Source organism: Aquila chrysaetos, chromosome 8 (assembly GCF_900496995.4).
Source record: "Aquila chrysaetos chrysaetos chromosome 8, bAquChr1.4, whole genome shotgun sequence".
In the NCBI taxonomy this organism is placed as follows: Eukaryota; Metazoa; Chordata; class Aves; order Accipitriformes; family Accipitridae; genus Aquila; species Aquila chrysaetos.
Window position 1 is genome coordinate 6,192,478 of NC_044011.1, and position 25,991 is coordinate 6,218,468.

The window sequence follows — 25,991 nt, forward strand, 5'->3', positions numbered from 1 at the left end:
CAAGGGTCAATATGCCATGAAAATGTAAGCCCAAAAAGGGGGCATGTGGTCAAGGAGGGGCACGTGGCCTGGGGGGCAGGGAGGAATGCTGACTGTTCTGCACTGAGATGGGTCACGGGATGTGTGTGGCCACACCTGGGGCCCAAATCCCTGCTAATGGTCCAGAGCCTCTGTGCCTGACGTGGACCCTTCAGGAATGAGTTGCTGGTAACTCAAGAAATCCTATGGGAAGGCAAGGGTCTGCCTGGGATGGTGCTGTCAGATAAAGGTCTCCCATCCCCATCTGCCCTTGCCTCTCTTTTGCGGGATGAAGTGGTTTGAACAAGTCTGTCTGATGGGGGAAGGCTGACAAGAAGGCTTGGACAGAAATTTCTTCTTGCCATGGCTTCTGTCTCCCCGTCCATTACTGGTGCTCAGAGCTGGTGTAGCAGCTCCCCTGGCGGGTACCCTGTCCCCAGAGAGATGCTCTGAGCTCGCTCTGGGCTATAACATCATATCAGGGAACGCTTAGTAAATAGGTGCATCAACTGGGTTGATCTGCCTATATCTTTAAAAATCTCTCTTGGGCAGCTGCACAGCAAGGATGCTGCCGGAGCAGTGATGCATCCCCATGTACGAGGTGGCAGCCTCACCGTGTGCGCTCTGCTCTTACCCTGGGCCAAATGCCAGAGGATCAGCTCTGGGCTCTGCTTTCCTGCTGTCCTCCTCAGGGGGATTATAGGAGATGATCTGGGGCTGTGGGGAGTAGAGAGGGCAAAGGGGAGGTGAAAGGAGAGACTGGCTGTAAGGCTCTGGTCGTGTGCTCAGGTTTTTTTCTCCAATGTCATCTCCTTGGAGCAGGAAGGAAGGAGCCTGGCTGGTGTGGGGAGTTGGCCCCTTTCCTCCTCCTCGCCAAATCTGCTGAGACCAGGATGGCCATGCCAGCAGGCAGGGGAGCCTGTATTTGCTCAGCTTTCGCTGTCCACCTGAACCCCCCGTATTGGCATCTGCATGGGCCAGACCTCCGGAGGAGGACAGAGCTGGAAGGTGTGCGTGCTGTGTTAGCAGCACGCTGACTGGTGTGGCCGTGCCTCACCTGGACCTCTGTTGTCCCTGCTTCTCCCTAAGACAGTCTGTCCTGCCAAACAGCCTGAGAGAAGTCAGCAGATCAGTGATCTAACGTGTCTGCAGCGCCAGGTCTAGCCTTGGACCGCCTTGTGTGGGTGAGATGCCAAGAGCCTTCTCTGCAGCGCTGGTGCTGGCTGTGTGAGGGTGTCTGCCCTGACCAAGGGCGTTAGGATTTTTGTGTGCCATCCTCTGAAGCGTGAGGCCACCACGTGGGGGCTGATCACAGGGTTGATGGACCCTTTGGCCCTGCTCTGGAGCAACCTCCCATCAGTTGGAGACCTACCTACGTTTACTTGCAGGTGTGGACATCGTAGACGCGTATACACTCCTGGCAGCTCACGTAGCAGCACCAGTGGAAGATGCAGTGACACTTCTCCTTTCGTTTCTCAGTCCTGGTGTTGTGGCCACGACCGCAGCACAGCAGGTCGCAGCCGTCGATCCCGTGGGAGGTGACGTTGCATGTTCTGTCCCTCGTCCCAAAGGAGCCCGTCTCTGGGTTGGGCTCGCAAAAATTGGGGGAGTTCTCATAGTAGACCAGATCCCGCTCTGTTGGTGGCTTGAAAAGAGCATACTTGGCCCTAAGAGTTTCTACCCATCCCCGAGATTCTCGGTGCTTTTCAACCACCATCTCAGAGGCGCTGTCGTATTTATCCTTCAGGTAGTCACCAATTGCCCGGAAATCAGGCTGGGCCCACCAGCAGGTCTTGACTTCGCAGCTTCCGGAGAGACCGTGGCACTTGCACTTCAGGTGCATGTGATCCAGGATGGTCTGTCAGGGGGAGAGAAAACAAGGTGGTCAACAGCAGCTTATGATGTTCAGCATTTGCTTTCAATCACCTGCCTTTGCTACCTGGATTTAAAAGTCTGATCTGAGCTTGGTCTGGAAAGTGTAGGCTAGTTGTAAACGCTTGGGAGCTTTGGTGTGCGGCAGAAGCATCTCTAGAAGGAGACGTCGCACTAGAAGAGCATGACTGAGACAGGCATCTGCTCTAATCATTTATCCAATCCAATCCAATCTAATCTAATCAATCTAATCTAATCCCAAGGTCCGATCCTTTCAATGGGGTCCTCCCTGTCATGTGTGTGTGGACAATCAGAGCCCAGAGAATTTGAGGGTTGGAGGATGTCTCTGACACATGTGGATGTAGACTGATCCCCCTGTCCTAGCTTTGCTAACTACCCTTCATTTTATGCCCCAAGTCTGACAGTTTTCGCTAGAAAGTAAATGAAATTGTGAATCCAAGGACATGATGCTCTCTCTTCCCCAGAAACCTCTTCTGTGTGGAGCAAAATAATCACTGATTTTTGTTAAAATTACTAGAGTTTGGTTTGTTTTTTTTTTTTTACGGGAAGCTGTCAGTCATTAACACAAGTTAGAGATTCAAGCTTCTACCCTTCCACCTCTGCCTGCTCTGGTACTGAAAAGTGGTATCTAGTGTTTGCTTCAAGCACTGTTTGAAAGGTCTCGCCGTAACACGGTTAAAGTGCACTGGGTTTGCAAATGACCTAGAGCAGGCAGTAGCCCAGGTACCTGCTGACAGCAAGAATAGAATAGAATATTTCAGCTGGAAGGGACTGATGACCATTAGCTAGTCCAACAAATTGCTGGGTGGGACAATGCTACAACGGGGAGCATGCAGGAAGGAGTAGCTTGGGCGGAAAGTCCTCTTCACCGTTGACCTGGGGTCTTGGGTGGTTGAGTTGGGTTTCTATGCACTGCCTTGGGAGATGCTTGCGCTGGACTCAAGGCATGTTTTAGCTCTTCTTAACCCCCACCCATCTCTTTGGAGAGAGTGGAAATGCTGTGCCCTGGAAAATAATCCTAGAAATCTCCTGCCCAGGCATTATTATGGTCCCATTACATCAGGGGGAGCCAGATTGGGCCATCCATGCCCAAGGCATGGATGACCAGCTCTGGACCTGCTGGGCACTCACCGTCCTGCCGGCCTCGTTGTTGTGTCTGTTCATGGCTGAGCGGGCATCTGGCCGGTTCTCTCGGGCGTCTGCGAATTCCCGGGACACCAGCACACCGAAGTCGGCATCCTCGCTGCATCCCCCCCATTTCCAGCCATCTCCTGGAGGTCCTTTATGGTGGGAGTCACAGCCGCAGATTGTGGACGTGCCCTCAGCACAGGAGCGGGTGACAGCGAAAGCCACCCCTGCTGATGCGATGGCGTGGACAAAGGCAGACTCTCGTGTGGCTGGGAATAAACAGAGTCCATGGGATTATCAGTCAACATAACACTTTTGTTTTCCTTCCCAACCTCCTTCAGCATAATCTAAATCTCATTAAAAAGCAAAAAGTTATTTTATTAATTTTTTAATGAACGTTTTCTGAATCAGGTGCTGCTGGCATCGCCTTCTGAAGCATGCAGGCAGGTGGGAGAGAATTGTAATTCCAGCTCTGTGTATGACAAGTGCAGCATTTCGCCAGATACAACGGGTGCAGGATTTGATTCAGCACAGGTGCTGATGGGTGCACAAAACATCAGTAAGAGCTTGAGGGGCCTCAGAAGAGAGTTACTGGAGTAATTCCTGGTCTGGAAACCCAGAGAGGGGCTCCACGCCTGGAGTTAGTCCAAGGGGAGATGAAGAAGCTCATATACATGCTGAAATGGGGAAAGGTTTCAGATGATACAGGACAGACAATGGCAGAACAAAGCCTAAGAGCTAGTAATTACTATTAAATGTATCTAGACTAAACAACATGTGACTTTACAGCAATGGAATAAAACCAGCTGAGGGTGTGAAGATAACCTTGAGGTTGCTCATTAATTACTGAACAGTCCCAGAGGAAATCAAAGCAGACAAAACTCAAGCCTATTCTTTGACTCTGTAACTATTGACATGCTCCAGGTACACAGTTGCAGTGAATGAATTTCGGCAGGCCCAAAGTAGCAAAGCTGCAGGAAGTCCTGAAAGCATCGAATGCTGAAGAAGGGGTGAAATAAATTGCCCAGGATGCCTAGGTGGACTGGGAGCTAGCAACGGGAGTATGTGTGGATCCTCTGTGCTAAGAAAGAGAAAATGTTTCAGCAGAACAAAGATACCTGGGCAGGAGGTGGGGACAAACCAGAAAATCCACGTGAAGATGAAGGTGCAATAGGTTTGCTGAACTGGAGCATCTCTGTCCATCACCTCTTCCACTGGTGACCATGGCAGGGCGACTCTGAAGCCCTCCCCTTCCCTGGTCATTCTGTGGGGCCCTGACCTGGACTTCAGACAGCAGCAGCCAAAATGCACACGGGTATGGGGAAGCCACCAGAAGCCGTAAAGATGTTTACATTGGCTGGATGTTATAGCCAGCTGGGGCTGAGAAGGACAACAAGGCCAAGCAGGATGGGTGGGAAGCGCACCCCTGAGGTGGCAGCGTGGGTGGCTGTTCTGAATAGCACACCCAAAGCAGCAGCTGGTGTGGAGCCATCAAGACAGATTTTCTTGGCCTGCTACTACCAGAGGAAACTTCTGAGATATTAGAAGCACCAAATAACAATACTGTGAGAAGACCTAGAAGGCCTAAACCTAGCTTTAGAGGGTAAGACTTCTGGAGTCTTAGACTCTGTCCGTAAGTGGACAATACACTGTCAAATTGAAAGGGTATTTCCTGCATTATGTATCTTGGTATGGTAACTCTTCAGGAGGCCATTGAAGAAGTCGTGACATGCTCTGAACTGAGCTGGTCTTTTCACTGGTGGCTGATGGCTCTTCCACTGGTTTGAAAGCAGGACGATAGCTAACTTTGAATTTTCAACCCAGATTAAAGCCCAGCAAATTTATATCCTTTGTTCCTGTGCTCACATTGACTTTCATCTTCAAGTAGCTTTTAATGGCCCCTGTACATCATGGTGCTTGCAGAGAGCAAAACTTCCATTTTACTGTGCTCAAAGAGCCATATTTGTTAAGTCTTTCCATAAAATGTTGTCCATTACATTCATCGGCCTGGCTGCCCATCTCTGCATCTGCTCCCAGGTTTGATTCCTCTCTCTATAAGGGAGAACAGAAGCAAACGCTCCCTTCCAGCTGAGGACTGACTGGGGCTGAAGGAGAGCAAGTCCTACCACAGCTCAGAACAGCTCAGAGATTATCTCCTGCATTAGGACACAGACTGGCAAGTCCCCCGTGTGTTTCCCTGCTCAGCAGAGTGACACAAACTTTGGTCCCTGGACTTGGAGTCTGGGTTCTTGCAGTAGTGACCTGGCGGTTCAGCTACAGAGCTCTGCTCAGGATGTTTTTAAAGGTTTCTTGTTTGGGGTTTTTGTTTTTTTTTTGTTTTGTTTTTTTTTTTAATTTTTATATAAAGCAGGCAGTGTTGCACTATTTCTACTGATTTTGAAATCAACAGGAGTTTGACCGTTGACTTCAATAAGGCTGTACTAAATACAGACTTTCCCAAGCCCCCACAAAATAATATCTCAGTCTCAACTTTCTCCTTGGGAACATCTTTTGGTACAGAGCCTCTCTGGTATGCCAGAGTCTGCCTAAGTACAGCACCCTGGTGAATGACACTGGAGTGCTTTAACCCTATGTGGCATCTTATAAAGATGGAGACTTCGGGTCTGTAAATCCAGAGTAGATGTTGGAGTCAATCCAATCTCACGCCCAGTGTGCAGGAGACCAAGGAGGTTCTGAAGGCAGGTGGTCAGGGCTGCAGCGTCTGGGGTACCATTGCTGGTAGACGGTGCCCTGGGTGCGCTGCAGGAGGTGTTTCCAGCTGCCTCGTGGGTGTAGCTTGACCGAACGATCAGGACAGTCATCAATGGATGTGGGATGAAGCCAGAATTTTCAGCTGGCTCAGACCAGTGATGACCTTGGAGACAATCTCCTCCTTCCAGAGCAGAAGCCATGAACCATCCTCTCAGCTGCCCCATGCATCCCTCACCTTCTCTTGCCTCGTGCCCTGGGGATGTCTTTGCTGCACCAGGTCTTGCTCCTTGGCCTGCAGTCTTCTCTGTGGAGGTGGGGTCTAGCTTCTAAAAATCGGGCATCTCAAACTGAGCTAATTTCATCCCATGCAGGCAATCGAAAGAGGCAGCTCCTGGGTATGTGCCAGCTGCAGAAACGCACATCTCTCCTCTGCTGCAGCGTGGGGAACTCGGGTCTAGATGCCAAACGTGATCCTAAATGAGGGCTGCTCAACCCTGTCTTTGCCAGTGGGACCATGCTGTGATTTTAACTTTTTTTTAATTCAAACTCTTCCCTCCTTGCCCTTCTCACCTCCGATAGGCCAGCAGAGATCCAGCCTCTACCTACCGAGGTTTTCATTAGATATCTTTCCCCAATCACTTATAGTGGGACCACTGGGGGCTACGGGCCACCGGTTGAAGATCACTGCTCCTACTGGAGTGTTTCAGCCTGACAAAGGCTATTTGGGTGGCCTATGATCTAAAGCAGATCAGATTAGAGGAGCTAGCGAGCCCTTCTGGCCTCAGACCAGGACAGCTCGGGGGCAGAGGGGGAGGACACGAGCCACTCTCCTGCTGACGTGCCTTCACTTTCCACCCTGGGGGGGGGGGTGGTGAAAAAGCGATGGGCACGGGATGGAGAGTTGCTGCATGTTTTGTAAGTCTGTAAGTCCCTGTACAGAGCGCGGATGCTGGGATGGGACCCGAGCCGGGGCTGGTGCTGCCGCAGCCAGGCAGAGGCACGATGCGAAGTGCCCCGGGGAGCTGCACCCCGCTTGCAGCTGCCCTGCAGCACCCCCGACACCCCTGCGTCTGCCCGGCGAGCTCTCCGCACGATGCTGGGGCGGGGGGGGGAGTGAGCTGCAAACACAAACGCCTCGCCTTGAAATTCTCCCCTGGGTCTGGGCAAGGAGCCGGGAGAATTTCCCAGAGATGAAATGCGGGAGCAGCGTTCCCAGAACCAGGGGAGGGGCTGGCGAGGGAGGATTAGAGCCGTCTTGACAGTGCACCACTGCGACTGTCTCCCAGCCAGGCCCGTTACCTGCTGGGACACTCAATTTGCCATTGTTCCCGCGGTGTCACACTGTATTACCAGCATAATGCAGAATGTTTCCGCCGGCCAGCGTACCCACGGCACAGAGCACTGGCATTCCCCAGGAGCACCTCGTAGCAACGGGGCAATGTTCCCCTGTCCTGCCGTCACCCTCCAATCCCGCCAGCCCGGCTGGGAAATCCCTATTGATGGCGCTCCCCAGCCCCCCGCCACCGGATCAGAATGGCTAAAGGGCGTGTGAATGCTGCAGCAATTTGAAACGACTGCAGCGCTGGGATGGTATCGCTCGCCCTGCCTCACAGTAGGGGAGGAAGCTTAGCTCTTTCTCATCGGTATAAGCTTATTTTTCTCTCTCCCTCTCTCCTTTCCCTCCCCCTCCCTTTAAGCTGTTGAGTTTATATCAAGACGGCCCCTGATCCCACACACCCCTGTTTAGATGCAAATGACTGCAAGTGTCATGGCTGAGAAAAGCCATGGGTTATCTTGGTGCGGGTCTGCCTTTTCACAGCTCGTGTCAGGGGCTTAGCCGAACACACAAGGACCCCCAAAGGCAGCCCGGGCCCAGCTGCCTTTTCTGCACCTGGCCCCGCTGCCGTCACGCTCCTCGCAGCCATGCACGAGATGCTGCCCTGGCCGGCATCGCCGGCAAAAGGCTCGAGCCCAACCAGGGTTGAGGAGGACCTTTCTAGAGAATCGATGGCATCTTCCTGGAGAAGGCGAGTGAGCAAAGGGCAGCCGCGGTGCGAGGAGGCAGGGGAAGACCGTTTCCCCCGTCGCTCAAGATGTGGGGAAGTGTATGAGCTTGCTAAGGCTCCTGCCAAACTCAGTCCTGCAGATCCGGTCCTGCCTGCGGCTCAGAGACCTCTTCTCTGTCCCAGGAGTTGGTCTCCAGATGCCTGTGGGGCCTTCCTGCCTCGTGCACTCACTACCAGCTCTTTCTGGGCACTATGCTTTAACCAAAATCACGGACTTTATCACTAACCCAGAGAATGGCAGTTGCTCACCCTCCCAGAGCAGCAGCAAGTCACCTGGCTGTAGACTCAACCTTGGCTTTGGGGCAGGACTTGGCTGGAAGAGACATTGTCCTTTAATGAAAATGGACCTTATTTTAAAAAGAAAAGGGAGGGAGAAGAAAGAGGGGGGAAAGCAGGTTTTTCTTCCCTCCTTGTCCCAGACTGCACACCTGCAGTATAAATCATCTTGGGGAATTTGCTTGTAAAAACATGATCTTACCCCACATTCTGGGGTTGGTTTTTGGTTTTGTTTTTTTGTTTTTTTTTTCCATAGCCCAGGTTAGAAAAAAAGACATGCAAAAAAGAAAACTTGCAGGAAGATAATCAGTGGCCCTAGGAAACCAAAGCCTTGCCAGCTGCGGCTGCCACATATTTTATGGGAAAAACCTCATGAGTCTGAATTTCAAGTAGGGGACATGGGAGGAAATCAGGTTGGCCAAGGCAGAGCGTTAGCCAGGTTCAGTGTTCAGCAGCTCCCTAATGGGAGTGCTTTAGTCTCTCAGGGGTTTCTCTGTGCTGTATTTGCTGTTTATTGCTTTGCTGCGAATTTGAAGCCATGCAAGAGACTATGAAAGGAGAGATTAGAGTCATGCAGCGAGGCTGGAAAGAGAAGTGAGATGGGGATGTGATGGGAGGCTGTGGGAAGACCTGGGGGCAGGAATCCCTTGGGCTATTTCAGGGAGCGATGCCCTGTGCTCCCACACTGACACCAGTGCTTGAAGCCTGGATGATGTGCCCAGAAGGAGCAACCAAGAAAGACTTGAACACGTGTGCCACGAGAGGGTCTGCACAGCTGAACCACTGCAAATGGCTCCGTCGTTTTCCCACACTACATTGCTCTTCAGACTACACTCTCCTTGAATGGAAGTAACCGTGATTAACATTTTTGCAGCTCCTTTAAAAAAAAATTATCCTCAATTTCTTTTCAGGCTGTATTAGAAATGATTTTCCATGCTATGGTAGTGAGAACTACACCTTTGAAGTTTTTTTCCAAAATAGCTTCAATCTACCTAAGGGAGTAGTAGATGAGATTAACCTAAATGTTGCTCTTTGATACTTAGAGGTGATTTCATCCAGGTAGTTATCATAGCTTAAATACTGGCTATTTTGGGCTTAGCATTCAATGCCTGTTGGCCTAATACGCAGTGCAAACTGCAAGAGTGATTGTCATCTTAGTTTGAGTCTTGCTATTAATTTATGATTCTTAGTTTATGGGGTTACACCCCTGTGTGTCCTGGAAGTCAACAAGAAGGGAACACAGCAATAGCTGTCACAGGTGCTCAGGGCTCAGCCAGACGTAAAAATGCAGCTGGCGATGATTGCAGATCTCAGTGCCAGGTTATGGGCTGAAAACTCTTGATTTCTGTCGTTGCTGGATCTAAGGAAGATGGGACAACAGCTTGGGAGAAGGTAATGCTATGAAGGCACCAGAAACATCCAGCAATCCTATCCACAGCCCCCTCAGCAGTGATGAGCATTGTTGGTCCCCGGATTCATCACAGCTAATGAGATCTATCAGGGCAGGACAAAAGGCTTTTTATTGCCAACGTTATCCTTCCTTCAGCTGAGAAAGCAGTGGCTGAAAAGGTTATGTTTTTTTCTGTGACTACTCATGCTGCAAACTTTGGGAATCGCAAAGGCGTTCCTAGTGTTACTCATTGCTACATAGATGAAATGAGTCCCATCCCATCTGCGCTCATTAATTTTCAAGGCAGCAGTGAAAAGACATTAGCACATTTAAAAAATGTAAATAATAACCACAGTCAAATGGGTTGGACTTTGATGTATCGTTATTTGCAGATGATACTGTTTATTTTTATCTGTTCTACTTACAGGTTAGTGAGACACAAGAATAAATACGTTTTTCAAGCTAATTGCCTGGCAGTACTGTCTAGGAGACTATTGGTACATCACGGTTTGATCGGGAAAGCTGTATAACAAATGTGCTCAATAATTTTTCTCCATCTGTCAGAAGAGTTTCAGAGCTATGGGTGATATTTTACTTTGTCAGCTTGGAGTGCACGGAAATGTTGAGGCATGTCCACGCATGAGGTTTTGCTCTAGTCCCTGCAGCCGAAAGAATCTTAAAATATTCTTCATAAATTCAAAGTTCAGTTTGCTCATTACGGGAAGGAAGGTTCAAATCCAATTTTTAAATGCTTTCATGCTGACAGAAATGGTGGTGAGAGATTTTCAGTGCCTGAATACTATAACAGTTCCTTCAGAACGTGTTTAAAATTTTTATGATAGTTTTTATGATAATTTTTAAGAAAATTAAAACTTTCTGATCTTGTAAGTGCTGAAGTTTAGGACATGCTTTTATTAGACAGCAAGTTATAGTGTGGCAAGCCTTGATGACAAGTTATTTGATAGTAAATACAGCAGTTACCCCAAAATACATCCTGGCAAAACAGAGGGGAATTGAATCTCACGGTCCTTATTAGCACTCTAATATGACTTTACAATCCTGATTTCTGCAAAGAATCGCACTTTAACCCAAATGAGTCATTTTCACTGAAATATACTACTGATGTTTCAGGAAACTATGCCATTCTTGGAAGGTTGAAGCTTGAAAAAAATATCATGAACTGTTTATATGCAGAATATTATAGGTTTGTAAGATTCACCAGGAGATATGCACACTCCAGGAGACTATTGGGAAATAGTCTAATGTCCTGGCTTCCAACCCTAATTTCTCCAATTTCTTAAAGGTCGTACCATAAGATTCCCATTTCCAAAGCATCACTGGAAGAATAATTTCTTTTCAATAAGCACACTTCACTGGACTGCAGAGACTCAGTGTGTGTCAATACCAATGGAGCTAAGCTTCGGAAATGGTTTTGGTTGCATTTATGAAGCTGTGAAACCAAGACGTTATCTGCGGATGTCCCTTGTGCTAAACTCGGCATGGAGTCAACAAAAACCATGGGATGGGATGGAAAGAAGGGGAATTTTTTATCCACCATTGGTTCAGTTTCATGGGAATGCTTTTTAATCTAAGCATTCTTAGATTATCTTAGAAATCTTGGTTTTCTAGCTGGACATCTGAGACATGGGATAGGTTATCTGCCACCAAAGTACTCCAGCACCCTTCTTTCAGGCCATATTTGGCTGCAGGCTAGTGGTACAGGTGCCCAGCTGTCTTGGGGCTCAACATCTCGCTTTTCTCAGTGTAATGCCCAGGCTGTGACCTCGTTGGGAATCCCAAGTTTATCATGCCTCATCAATGCACTGCCAGTGTCCCTGATCCATGGCAGTGGGTCTAGAGAGGTGGCCTTTCAGGAGGAGGTGATGAAGAGGAGCAAGCGCATGTGTTTTGAGAGAGGAGAGGGAAAATACGTTTATTCTCCCTCTTTTTGTTCCCAGCCCTGACTGTTTTGGGCTCATCTGTGAAAAGATATGTTGAAATCCCAACTAAGCCTGATCAGGACCATGGATTTCAACCATGGCTTCTCACTGGCAGGGAAACTTCTGCCCACTGGCCTCCTGGGGTAGGCAGTGCATGCTTCAAAGGGCCTGCCTTGGCCCCACAACCCCTCTCCTTGGCTTTTCCCCTGGGTCTGCTGGACCCTGTTGTTTGGAAGCGCTGCGTGCCCTGGGCAGGGAGGATGGAGCCCACAATTCCAGAACGTGTGAGGATGCATGGGGCTAGACCTTCCTCTTCCTGTCCTTTATCCTACCTGGCCCTACTGAGAGCTCCTGGGACGGGAACAGACCCTTCCCTCATTATGCCTTTCAATGTAACACACCAAAAAACTTGGAAAAAAGAAATTGGAGAAATTAGGGTTTAAAGCTAGCACATCAGACTCTTTCCCCAATGTGTTCCCAGTAGGATATCCAAAAGCCAAGTGGAGATGTGACAGATCCACCCACCCTGGCAACCCCGTTCCCCCACAACCCCCCAGCTTTGCTGTTTACCTTTGTCCAGGACCGGCCCGAAGATGGCCAGGCTGTCGTCGATGGTGGTGCAGTTCCAGCGGCGGCCTCGGAACTGGTGCTGGCACTCCTGGATGCCCAGCTTCACCCCTTCAGCCACGCTGGGCATGATCTCAATGTAGTTGCGGCAGAAGCGGAGCTGCTTGGGGACGAGACCGGGGATGGAGCCGCAGAGGATGGGCTGGGACCCCAGGGAGCTGTACTGCTGACCTAGTGCAAGGGACCTGCAAGGGACAGAGGACAGCATGAGGGTCGGGAAACCAGCAGGCACTAATGGTCCTGCCCCCCCCCCCCCCCCCCCCGCCCCATCTCTAGGGGGAATTTGAAGAGCCAAGGTGAACCAATAGTTAAGGGAGACAAAGTGCTGAAAAACAGGGATTTCCTAAGAAAACAAGAGAGTTCCTACTGAATAGCACTGATGTGAAAAGGGCTTTTACACCTGAAGACGCCCTTGTCCTTTCTGGGCACAGAAGGAGGGACTCAGCTTTCTACATGGAGGCACCAAGAGCTGTTCAGTGTACTCCCAAGTATCTGAGACATCCCCATGGGGCTGGTGGATCTGACAAAGGACCTGCAAGGAGCTGTATCCAGGGAAGCAACGCCTGGAGGCTGGGGAATACCCTGGTGTGCTTCAGCTGTCAGAAGACACAGACATGAGAGCTTCTGAATTGTGGCCAAGGTGGGAAGTGTCCCATCCAATGCCAAGTTCATCAGCAGAGGGATTGCCATTTACTGGAGAGGGGCTGCTCTGGGGTCAGGCATGTCAATGCCATGCATCCCAGCCTGTCTTGACACCTGTGCAGGGGGTCCCAGCAGAGACTGAACCACAACAGTTCCACCCTGATGGACACCAGCCTCTAGCTGCAACTGTGAGTTGGGCAGATGTGCTGGTACATGGTGAAGGTGCTGGAGGGCAGATTTGAGAGGACCTTTTCCTACTGGTCCAACCACCTGCCAATTCCCCAGCATTAAATATGTGGGTCAAATTCCTTATTTGGCCAGAAATTGTCACTGAAGGGTGAAGACACATATTTGCTTAAAGAAGCACTGAGATACCTGCTATTACACACAAACAAGGATAGTCCTACAGCTACTGCCTTGCTTAGGATCCAGGCCATCCTGCAGTGTCACTCCAGAACATGTGGTCAAATCTGTGAATGAGCAGCATTCTCAGAACATACAATGTTCTGTAACAGAGTGGACATGATGAACTCAATTGCTTCCAGTCCAGAAACCTCACAGTGCAGATACTGACATAGGCAAATATTAAAGAGCTTTTTAGTATGTCCATATTTCTCTTATACCAGGGAGTCCACAATTGGACACAGGACTTAAGATGAAGTCTAACCAGTGCTGAGTAGAAGGGAAGGATCTCCTCTCTCTACCTGCTTGAATGCTTTTCCTTGTGCAGCCCTAATGGCTTTCTTTGCTGCAATGGCACATTGCTGCTTCATGTTCAAACTTTTGTACACCAGCACCCCCAGGTCTTTTTCTGTATGCTGCTTTGTAGCTGGTCGGCCACCACACCTTTATGGGTACATGGGGTTATTTCTCCCCAGGTCGCTTGGTTGAATTGCATGATGTTCCTGTCTGCCCATTGCCCATCCTTTAGAGGTCCCTTCAAATGGCAGCTCAACCATCTGGGGTAACAACCACTTCTCCCAGTTTTGTTGTGCTTTTCCCTAACCCACCTGCCCACACCTGAAGGTTGTGTGTAAGCTAATCAATCATTTTATAGTCCTTAGTTAATTCAGGTTGGGAGAGACCTCAGGAGGTCTTTAGTCCAACCTCCTGCTCAGAGAAGGTCCAGTTTCCAAGTTAGATTAGGTTTCTCAGGGCCTTGTCCTTCTACAATGTGAAAACGTCCAAGGTCAGAGATACCACCACTTTATGAGACTGGTGGTTGACTGTCCTTGTCCTGAACTGCTCATCCAGCCTGAAGTCTCAGGCTGGATGCTGAGCTGACAGTAGCTGGGTGAATTAATTGCACGGTACCTGCTCAGGAGAGACGTCTCTGCTGAAGACACTGAACTAGAAGACCTGACTCCCATGCTGGCTGGGAAGTGCATGCCTCTAATCCCTGCCCCAGTGCTGTCTTCTGCCACAGCTCCCCGCTCAACCGTCTCTCAGCCCTGTTCCTTCTGCACCTCTCTGCCCACCTACCCAGCTATGGACCATAGCACTTCATGCAATGTTTTGACTCTATCATATCTTCCACACCGTTCGATGGGACACGCAGAAAAGTGGCAACCAGACGTAGCTGGGAGGCAACACAGCACAACAGGCAGCACAGTAGGCCTGGTTCCCAGAGCTGCTTTGCGCTTCCAGCTCCCACCAAGTGCAATCTGATGGGGGGGGGAGCTCAGAACTGCTGGGAAGACTGGTCAGCTCCAAGCAACAGTTGTGAACAACCTTAACTTCATTCTCCATCCAGCGAGGCCAGTAATGTTGTGAACAGGCAGGAGAGCATGTTGCATTTCTCCAGACACCCACTTTCGCAGACAGACTCCAGTCTCAAGGGGGTGGCATGCTGCAAGATGCTTTCTCCTGCCTGGGTTTGCACGGTGGTGGAAGTGAAGTTCATGTTCAGTGTCAGAGTTTACAAGGATGTGCCTGCAGCAGCAGTTTCTGACAGCAGTGGTGGTGGAGGGTTGGTATGGTGTGCTGGCTGTAAGCTCCACACCATGTCATGCATGCAGATTAAGTCTGCTGTAGCTCACTGGTGTAAAACCTGGCCCAATTTTTTTATCTGGATTATCAGTTTGGTCCCTCAGGGACCCTGCCAAAAGCAGCAGTGGCATCGAGGGAGCTGGGACTTCCTACGAAGTTCTGGGGAACTCCTGGGAGGACCCATCCTCCCATTTGTTGCATTAAAGGGTAAAGAAGTTTGGCAGAAAATAAATCCCTTTGTGCTCCAGCTTGTCCTCAGATATCAGAGGGGCTGGGGGTGGTTAGGCTTAGATTCTGAGCGATGCCCGATTCGACGCTATAAGTCCGGTCACATTCAATATATTGAACTACCTCGATCGTGGATGCACCAATAGCACAATGTACTTTCAGTCTAGTTGCATTCAATGAACTAACAGGGCCAGACTTAAAAAGTTTGGTCGCATTCAATGAGAACTCTCACGGCTAGATCAATGAACAGTACAATTTATTAAAGCAACAGCAGTGCAGATTCTTTTAGGTTGCTGGTGATAAATACACTGTCTGCAAAGCACATGCAAGTACCAAGAATATGAATAATACAGCTGACTACAAACACGTTAAATCATGGAGTAACTCTATAGAGATTTCTAAGTTTCCTGAGAAAGCACTCGCTATAACGGAGGGTTTGAATCTTACCCAGTAGGTGTCCCTATTGGGGGGGGGGAAGAGATGTTCAGCCTGTCGACTGATCCCAGAAGTCAGCGATGTCCTCCTGACTTGTCTATGGTGGTGTCTTCCCAAACATTCCTCCTCTCTTAAGCCATTTTATACTATTTTCTTATTTTTAGGTGGAGCTTGAGTGATTCTAGTCATACATACCTTTATTGTGATTGGTGTAACATCTCCTTGCTTAACTTTTAAAGCTAGAGAAATTCAGAGCGCATGCTCAGTAAGGGGAGGTCACACCTTGAAGGTGAGTAGCCTTTGGGATGGAGGTGTGTTTTGGTATTATAATGAGATTATAATAAGCAAAGTTCACCCAGAGGACATGATTTTGCGTGACACTACTCCAGAACTGGGCACTTATTATATAAATCAGACGTAAGGCAATAGCGTTGACAGAACCTCATTGTTTCACCTCCTTGCTACGATGGATTCAATGCAGGGACCTTCCATTCTTGTTTGAGTTCCCCATCCCTGCGGTGATCTCACAGAGCCTGGCCATGGTGTCTCCACTCCGCTCTGCCCTCCGTGTTGTTTCTCAGAGTCAGCACACCAAGCTCCCCTGGTGTTGCTAACATCTAAGGTTGCAGGTTATGTTGCTTAGGGAATTATTATGGAACAGGTTCCTTGCATATCCACTGCATTCCACCCTGGAGGTTCACCTTCCCTTAAGAGGTGGGCATATCAATAAGTCATCAATAAGTCACCTCCAGCAATTACTCCACACCATTCAACCACAGACTTGGTCAAATCCCTTTTTTAAAGTCCTGAGCCATCTCATGACAGACTTCCCTCCCTGGAAGGCCTGACCAGAGATATGCAGTTAGTTTTGGTCCACCTGTTTTGAGGTTGGAGTTGTGATCTGTTGTGTGAGAGGCCCCTGTGGAGGGTGAAGGCTGCTCTTGGTTGCACGTGGTCACTCACCCAGCTAGTGAAGTTGCTTACCCACATACAGGAATCCATCTGCTTTTGATGACCTATTGCAAGCTTTTCCACCTTTTCCTTTTTTTCCTCTTTTGCAAGGTCTCCATCATTCCTAAGTATCTTCTCTTAATTTTCCATGTTGATGATTACTGAGAACACCTTCTCTCCAGTCATCACCTAATTTTCATTTTTGTTCTCATGTCAATGAACTCGTGATTTCCCCACTGTTGATCTTTCTTAGGCAGATATAAAAAATCTCATTCCTCTTGGCCCATCATCCCCATGTCCCCAGAAGTCCTGGGAAGGCACACGGGTCAGGCCGCTGTGGCCGACATGCTGCAGCTCTGCTCTGACCTCCTGGGTCCCATGGACTGATGATTTCTCTATATAGTGGCTGAGATGTGAAGATAAAACAAAACCTATTTGAAATCCAGACCTGAGATCCCAGGGGCACATCTTGGCTCTGTGTGGCTCTAACACAGAAATCACAAGAGCTTGTGGGGAGGAAGCAAATACATTAGGAAAGAGTATCACAGGGAGAATTTGGGATAGATGGAGGACATGGACAATTTTTAAAGCACAAACCACAATTCCAAGGCTGGCAACTGCAGGACCGACAGACCCCACACTTCCCTGTCTTTCTTTCAGTGCTAGCATCCTTTCTTGCTGCCTGAGCCTATGTTTCTCTAGCTCCCATCACATCACAGGGAAATAGCTTTTTCGTACCCCTGCTCCACTGCCCCCGGCTTTACCTGCAGAAGATGACAGATGCATTTTTCCAGCATCAACTCGCAACCCAGACGTTTTGCACGCTCAAGGGCAGAAGCCAGAAAAGCCAGACAGCTCTGCTTGGCTGGGAGACTCCCTTTCATTGCTGTGTGTACAAGTGTGAGCGGACAGATGTGCACATAAAGGTAGGCTTTTGTGTGTGTGTGTGAGTGCAGTGCACAACACAAGGAGCATGAGTGCCTATGGCAAACACATGGGAAATCCCTTTTCTCTTTCTCTGCTTAATCCCTTAAATCTCTCAGGAGTCCCGACACTGTCTGTCAGGCCAGTGACTCCTTTTGTTCCCATCTGATAGTGCTAGACATAGCAAAGCCATGGATCCAGCAGTCTCAAGTTGACTCTCTGTGGTTCCCATTGGTCTGGGACAGGTTTTTGAAGCTCTGGGAGTAAATGGTCATGTGCAGATCCTCTTTCTGCAATTACCAGCGGGTGCATCCTTGAAGAGGTGACTCATGTCTTTGCATTGCCTCAGCATAGAAGATACTGTGCCCACCCTCTCAACTTCATCTGTCCTACAGACATGGTCAGCAAACTCATCTTCTGTTTGGGCCACTGGTTGGAGAGACACATGGTATCAAAAGAGATTAGACCTAGTAATATTTGAAAGTAGCACAATTTGGCCAGATTAGAACTGTCCCAAGACATAAGAAAAGGAGTTTTTAGGATGAACACTAAGAAAGGTTTGCTGCCAGTGAGAGCAAAAGGGGCTAGGACATTTCTTCTTTCCTCTGTACAGGAGACTGGAAGCTGCATGGCTCAGAGCACCCAGGACTGGACTGCACAGTGTGCCACAGCCTGCCCATCCGAGCTGGGTTTTACCAGCCAGAGACAAAGCTTGGTGAGCCACTCCTGTGGAGCTGGGGGATTGAAAACTTGGCTGGGGGTAATGCCCTGCTTGGCTGCTGTCCGGCAAGAAAGCAGCTTCTTGTAAAGAGGTTTGTCCATCCTCTGTTGTGTGTGTGCCGGGCACGGTGAGGGCTGACCCAAAGGATTTGCTCACATGTATTTCACATTCCAGTTTCATGACAAAAAAAAAAAAAAAGGAAAGTGAAGTACCAGGAGGGGACCAACTTCCTGGGAAACAATCTGTTGTGGTCACCCCTTTCTCTTTCTTCTGCAATCCCATAAACCTGTTGCCATCTTTAATGAGTCCTCAGAGCCCAGCTGGATGGACAGGAAAGTGGTTTTTTTCCTGTCTCAGCCCTGGAAAATATTGACATTTGTGTGAGGAGTGTACTACAACCTCCAATGAGCTCCAAAGTGGGGCAGCACCTGTGCTTGCTGTGACTGCCTGAGGTCAGTGTTGCAGCTTTTTACTTGAAATGCAGGGAGAAAATTTCTGGGATGTGCTGCTAAGGGAGTGTTTTCTAGCTCTAAACTCAGCAGCTGAAAGCACATGAATCTAAAGAGCAATTTTTCTTTTTTCCCCACTATATCAAGGACACCACTGGCCCTGTGACCAGCTGGCCTTGAAAGCTCTGGGCTGTAGACCTGCGTGTCTCCAAGGGTGCACATTGTGCCATGGAGCTGGAGACTCCCTGCATTGCAACTCTTCCTTGCCCCTCCTGAGAGATCTCCCACGTAAATGTAGACATGCTATAGGGGTCCCGTACCCCACTGTGCCATTTCCCTTGCCAAAATTGTTAGAAAGAGCTTATATTTTCATCCCTGGAGCCCCCAGCACACCTGGAGATCCATGCAGAAATACATGGCTGTGAGCATTACACAGAGGATGCTGCTGGTCGCGGTGACTGTGGTGCTGGCGGGAGGTCACAGCAGCTGCTGTGCCTATGGGACATGTAGGTTAGTAAGTAGCATGTGCTCATGCACTCAGAATTCCTTTGGCTCCCTCCTGCCCTGGAGCCGGAGCAGACCTGTGCAAAGAGCCAGCTCCCTTCAGGGCTCTGCCACGTGAGTGCTGGGGGGCCACGACACCGGCATCTTCTCCTTTGTCTCAGCATCAATTAAATAACAACTACTCTTCCTAAATGCCATGAGAGCCACAGCTAGCAACACCCACTGAGGGCTCCGAGGACCAGGTAGAAATAAGGCTCTTGTAAACCACGATATTTCCTCCCACAGCAGCTCAGGTCACTGCAGCATAATGTTACAAGAAGGCAAATGTCTGTCCTGCTTATACCCTCTGACGTCTTGTTGATGTCCCATATCAATCCCTGCAATTCTTCTAAAGCACTGGGAAAACTATCAATCAGCAGGAGAAAACCAGGTCACAGTTCAGATCTTGTTTGCCACCCGCTGTCTTGGAGAAAAACTTTCTCTGCCTGGAGGGTTTTTTATTGTACTATTTTTAGACATATTTGGCATTTTCCAGTTCTGGGCCATGTTCTGCTTAAAATGGACAATTGTTCGTGCTGGCATCCCACTGTTCTACGGTGCTGAGTGGCCCAGGGATGACACACTCAAATGCACATTCGGAGCCAGGAGTTTTCATGCTGGATCTTTATTTAGTGCTGTATGAGCCTTTCCCAGCTCCCAACAATTTTGCCCTTTTCCTCTTCCTCTCAGAGGCACCATCACACACTTACTTTTCAGATAGGTAAAGGGCTGTGCAAAGTCACTGCAAGCAGAGGTGCGTGATGAATACAAACCTTCCAGGAGAGCCAGACCCTGTTTGTTTTGTTATGGTACATTTTGCACTGTCTAGCTCAGCCTGATGCAATGCTCAAAGTGTTTTTACCAAGTGGCAGATGTTCATTTTAAGCTCAGAGATCATGAATCTCACCATAGCTTTGACAGAGATGTCCTTACACGCAAACAAGTGCCTCCAGCTGCTAACTCTGTTCTGCTGTCTGACCTTTGAGGGGGTATTATATCTGGTATAATATTCATATCTTTTAATTCTTGTAATTTGCTGACTGCAGCCCTTTGTGAACAGGGTAAGACACAAATTTTTGGGTTTGTCTGAAGATCAAGAGCAGCAAGAGGGAAATTTTTGCAAGTCAAAGCATGCAATATATATGCATATATGAGCTTGAGAAATGCCAGGTCTTGACTGAATATGGAGAACAGACAAAAAGATGACAGAATTCAAATAAGGAACATCGCACTTTACCAGGGAACTGGATAGCTTTAATGAATCCCATGCCTTTGCTCATAAATCACCCACTATTTAATCTCTACTGAATGTGTCTTGAGTTTCGAGCTTTTCTCTAGAGTGGGTGCTTGTGTCCCCGGTATAAGATATCGCTGTTACTACAGACTCTCCACCAAACTTTGCAATCATTTGTGGGTTCTGCAAAACAGACACGAACTTCATTTTTTAAAAAAAGAGGTTCAACTGCCTAAGCATTAGAGGCTGATCCCCCAAACAAGGGCGAGTCCCATGGTTATGAGCGTGGATGTAGCTTTTTTCTGTATTACTGCCCTGGAAAGTCTCTGTAGACTTTACACACCAGTGTGATGTGACCTCTTGAACAAGAGAGCTTTTTTCCTAGTTGGGGTGTTTGAAAATTAAAGAGCATGTATGAATTGCATGATCTGCACAAAATCCAGCAGCCCACAAGGTCAGATTCAGTCCATTAAGATTCTCCCTTAATTTAGTCACACCTAAGGGCTAGAAACCTTTCTAAAACCTTCACAAAGTTGAAAGTTCACCTAGATCACTCCCAAACCTGTGGCTGCTTAGAAATAGGTTAAGCATCCCTCTGAGAGCTCTCCCAGAGGGACAGCTCAGGGTATTTCAATTCATCTAGGTCCTGGGTGATTTTTATTTATTGTCCATGCAACCCAGTGATGCCTCCCTCTATGAGCTGTGTCCTACCTACAGCTGCAGAGCCTTTTTCCAGCAACCTTTTCTATGAGGGATTAATCCTTCCTCCAAGCACCTCAGGACAGAAGATGCTCCCAGTGGTGGGGCAGTGCCCAATGGGAGGATCTTGCAAAGACCAGGGGTGGCCAGCCTGTGTTGTTCAGGGGCACATAGTACCAGCTGGTTAGAAATTTGGCAACCTGCTCCATTTGCAGAGAAATGTTGATTATTTCCAGAAGGAAACAAGGAGAAAGTACTTAATGAAATGATCCTCTGATCAGTGTGTGAGGGTTGGACAGCATGTACCCTACCTATAATCCCAGATAAAGGGAGACGTGCCATTAATGCATGTGCTTTTATTTTGAGATATCAGAATGATGATTTCTCAGGTATTGCTAAAAAATGAATGCTACAAAGAAACGCTAAAGAGAAGACGGCTTAGGGTCTGAGGAATTAGAGGGAGGGGCTAGTGTTTTATTTTAGCCTCAAATCAACACTGATGTTGAAGTAGCTATTGAAACACATCCCATGATAATCTCATTTCCCTATGATGAATCACTAAACTGTACTGCAGGTAAGGAGGCAGCAAAGCTCAATAAAGCCATTCTTACTGATGATGGTGCACCACCAAAGTAACACCTGGCAATGGGCACTGGTTTAGGGGCCTCTCAAAGTTGGGTAAAGTATGAATATTTCACTCAAGAAGGAATTGCAAGGCTTCTGGCAGCTCACTGTGGATCCTGCTGTGTGCATCATGTGAGCAAGTTGGTGCTGAAGTCTGCAGCAGCTGATCCACTCTGCATTCGCTCCTGGGCTTGCTGTGAGCAGGTTTCCATCCTCCCCATCAACTGTGTTGTTTGGAAACTGTGTCAAAAGAATGAAACATCTTCTGCAAGAGGTGGAGAGATTGGGTCCTGCTAAGTATGAAGAACTGTCAAATCACAGAGAGGCACCAGTGAAGTGGTGACTGTCATCTGCTGGTGTTAGGTTCAATGGGAAACTGAAGTTGGGAAAGCCTGGGCTGCAGGACACCAGCTCAAGACCCTGGAATCTGCTGACAGAGACAGAGGAGGGCAAACAAACTCTTCAATCTGGTCTGGGTCCTAGGAGCTACTAGCACTTCTTGGGAAGTGAAGCAGTGCATAATGGATGTGAAAGAGTGGTTGTAAACAACACTTGTATCACAAAAATTGCCTCAAGGTCACCTGAGATTGGCAGTTCAAGCAGACAAGAAAAGAACAGGACCGGGCAGGCAGCAGCCTCTGAAGAGAGATGGAGCATGCAATTCCTCTGACCAGAGGTAGGGGTCTGCCTGGATGAAGGGGGCTGAATACCAGACTCGACTGCAAACATGTAAGGTTTGGCAAGGCAGATTGCCTTGCCCTCCCGAGCTGGTGGATTTACAGCTGCCAGCAGTGGTCGTGTGGCCATCTGGAAAGTCCTCGCTAAATTGTCTCCTCTTCAAATCTGTTAGAAAAAGGGAGGAGTGAGGTCCTCCCAAAGGCCCTCCATTGACCACTCAAAGTTGAATGGGTGATCTCAGCCCCACGGCTTCGTTACTGATGGCAATGCCAGGGCTGGCCAGACCAGCCTCCCAGGAGCAGAGAGGCCAATTTCTTCTGAGGTCCCTGAGTTGGGGGTCCCCAGCCAGTGTCCTAAGGGCTCAACAAGCCTTGTCCCAAATTATTGCTAATTGGACATTGAGGCAGGGTGGTGAGTCTGGCAGAGACACCGCAGCAGGAAAATGAAGTGCCAGTGAGTGGATGGATGGCAGAGAAGGCAAGAAGAGGCTCGCCCTATAGACAGACTGGCAGGGGCCGGATTACTTTAAGCTCTGAGCGTTTAATCCCAGGGAGACATGAATGGGAAGGAGGTTAATGGGTGCAGTGATATGGCAAAAAGGGAAAGCCAGAGAAGGAAAAAGCCAGGGTGAGGCTCAAGGAAGCATCAAGGTGAGTGTTGGAGGGAGGTAGCTGGGGAAGAGCTTGCACTGCTCAGTCCAGGTGGGTGTCTGGGAGTGTTTATACTCAGGACAATATTAGCCATAATTTTATGTATTTCTCATTCTGTGATTTCAGCCATTAAAAAATTACCAAAACGCTCCTAGTAACAACAGAGCATCCCTCCTAAAAAGGACCATCCTGTTTGTGTTTTATCTTCTTCCTCCACCCTAAAAAAAAGTCACTATTGTCAGTGCGATGTAGTTTCCCTTATTCCCTTTATAAAGTGCATCCATATTCTGCAGGTTTAATGAAGCTTAGGGGCATATAGGGGGGCAGGGGAGATGCATCACTCAAAAACCAAGGATCCATTCAGGGCTTATATCATGAGATGGTTTCTTAGCTGAAAGTTGGAGTTACACACAGATGGCGTGGTCAGTTTTTTCACTGTCTAAACCCCAAATGTGTTTTCTTCAATCTCCCACTAACCTACTATCCTGGTTTCAGCTGGGATAAAGTTAATTGTCTTCCTAGTAGCTGGTACAGTGCTATGTTTTTGAATTTGGAAGTGAGTGAGTGGCTGCATGGTGCTTAGTTGCTGGCTGGGGTTAAACGACACCTGCCAAATAATCTGTGTCATGTTTACCATCTCAAATGCCTGAATTTTGCAGATAATGTCCACTACTACTCACATGGTAGGAGTGCGCTAATCCCCAAATTCTGTCTGCTGGACTGATTCTCACAGGCAGTCACATGGTGCTCGCACCAGTACCAGGCTGAACCCACATGTGTTGAGCAGCCACAGGATCCTCTTCCACTGAGATAAGTACATGGCACATGAGAGGTGCCTGGCTGAATCCCACCTCTGCCAAGGAGATGCAAACTTGGTGTCTGAGGGTGATGTCCCAGTGGTGGAACAGTAATTCTGGGGCAGGGCTATCTCCTGAAGTTGCTTCCAAGCATGCAGGCTTTGGGAACCAGGTGTTTTCCCCACTGAAGACTGGTCTGCTCTACCTATGAAGTTAAGACTTTTGTTCACACTCATGTTCCTTCTCTCAGGCTAAGGAGCCATCTTCCATAGGAAGAACTGACTTACTGCCACTCCATAATTTCCATCTAGGTCACCTCCAAATCTGGGACCTGACCCTTGGTGAGCACTGGCCTATGTGACTCCTGGATATGATGAACCAGCCCCCTTGGGTCTAGCGTCAACAAAATGTCTTGTAGGAAGCCCTGTGCTCTGAAACTGCTGAAACAGGCACAGAGAGAATTCACTGACCTCCTTGATGCACAGCACCCCAGGGAGCCCCGCTATGGTAGGTACAGGAGGAGGCAATGGCCTGCAATCAATCTGAGCAGGTGCAGAGAGTGGTTGAGCTCTTGCTCAAAGACTCAGGGAGTTTTGGGGTTGAGAAGAAGAGCAAATGTAGAAAAAAAGATGAAGGTGTCCAGCTGCAAAGGGTGTCTTCGTCACTGTGGTGAAAATTACTTAGCTCTTCTAGGATTAAAACCCTCACATTTACTGCTGTTTCTGATCCCACAACCATTCCTGATCCACAGGTCTCCAAAACCATCAGTTTTCCATGCTAATGTGATGCTGCCCAAGAAGACTGTGTTACCCTCCACCTGGCTGTGTTGAGCAATGCTCAGTGTAGCTTCTCCAGCATATAACCAACAAGATCTTCCCTGCTCCACCGAGCCCTAACCTTGCACCACTAAAAAGTTTTTTAAACTCTTGATGAAACGATGTGAATTTTTGGGGGGGCCATTTTTTTTCCTAGTATAAGGTTCACTCATAGTTCCTAATGGTGAAATGACTGAACATGCCTAATTTGAACCCAAATCAGTGGTTGCTCTCAACATCAACAAGGCAAACCACTTACTGGGCTATGTCAGTGTGGGGTCAGCACAAGGGAAGTTATTGTCCGCTCTTCTTGGTGTTCGTGACACCAGATTGGGAACTCTGCATCCAGTTTTAGGTCCACTAGTGAACAAGGATGTAGAGAAAGTGGACAGTGTCCAAGGGATGTGACCATGATGGTCAGTTTGAGAGGCTGTGGTGTGCCAGGAGAGGTGGAGGGAGCTGGGCTGGTTTAGTATGCAGGAAAGGAGGCTGAGGGGTGTCTAACAACAGCCTACAACGACTTGTGGGGCAGTTGCAAATGTGATGGAGCCAAACTCTTCCCAGTGGTACCAGATGATATAACAAGAGGCAACAACTAGAAGTGGAGCTTGGAAGTTTAGGTTGTGCATTAGGAAAAATTCCCTTTCCAGGTGCCCAGCAAAGTGGGGCGGTCTCCATCCATGGGATTTTGTGGGGTTCGGCTGGACAAAGCCCCTGCTGCCCTGGGATGGTGCTGGGGATGGCTCAGCTCCAGAGGAGGTTGGACTATAGACCCGTAAGGGTCCCTTCCCACCAGCACTGCTGTGACTTGGCATAACAGGCTCTGATTTTGGGGCAGAAGGGGAAGCATGCATCCCCTTGGTGGCATGACTGTCATCTCTGGCAGTCATGCAGGAGTATTATGGCAGAGGCTGCGTGAGGAGGACAGGGCACAACCTGGGACTGAGAATGAGGATGATGGGAGAACACAGCTCCTGGGAGAATGGTGAAAGCTGCAGATGCCTGTACCTCAACAGCTATACAGACACAAGCTGATGAATAACTCTAAAATAATTACAGCATGATTGTGCTTTGGGTCAGCATTTCAGTGATACCTGCCTGTTCCTTGTGTTTGCTGCCAAGGCAAACTAACAGACTGCATTTTGACAAGGGGAAAACAACCTCAGGTTTACACATGCTGGTTGGATGCAGCAAATTCACGCACTAGCCTATTTGCAGAGACTTGTTCATATCTCGTGCTCTCTGATGGGCTGGAGATGGCAACCATCATCTGCGAGAAGCATCCTTCTTCAGACAGGACCATGGAAAATTAACATCCAGCTCTGAAATATGCAGGATGCTGCAATTAACCTGAGTGTGGCTGAATTTCAGTGATGCCATTTGTGTGCTGCTTGGTTTGCCTGGCAGAGACGGTGAGGTCTGTGGGCCCTGGGAGGGATCGGTGCCTTGCAGGGATTGCTACCAGGAGAGTTTAAGTTCTTTGATGTGAAAGACTTTAGGGAAATGCAAATATTGCCAGTACAAACAGGTCCAGACTAAGACCAGAAGTGGCTTTGGCAGGT

General features: G+C 48.6%; 1 protein-coding gene across 1 annotated transcript in view; it reads right to left on the minus strand.

The window, feature by feature from the left end:
• Positions 1–1,396: 1,396 nt before the first annotated feature.
• Positions 1,397–25,991, minus strand: part of WNT3 (Wnt family member 3) — a 50,577-nt gene continuing 25,982 nt past the window's right edge. Inside the window, exons 2-4 of the mRNA XM_030022528.1 lie at positions 11,994–12,235; positions 3,043–3,308; positions 1,397–1,876 (exon numbers count right to left, since the gene is read on the minus strand). Coding sequence (XP_029878388.1) covers positions 1,397–1,876; positions 3,043–3,308; positions 11,994–12,235 — 988 coding nt within the window. The remainder of the gene's footprint in view (positions 1,877–3,042; positions 3,309–11,993; positions 12,236–25,991) is intronic.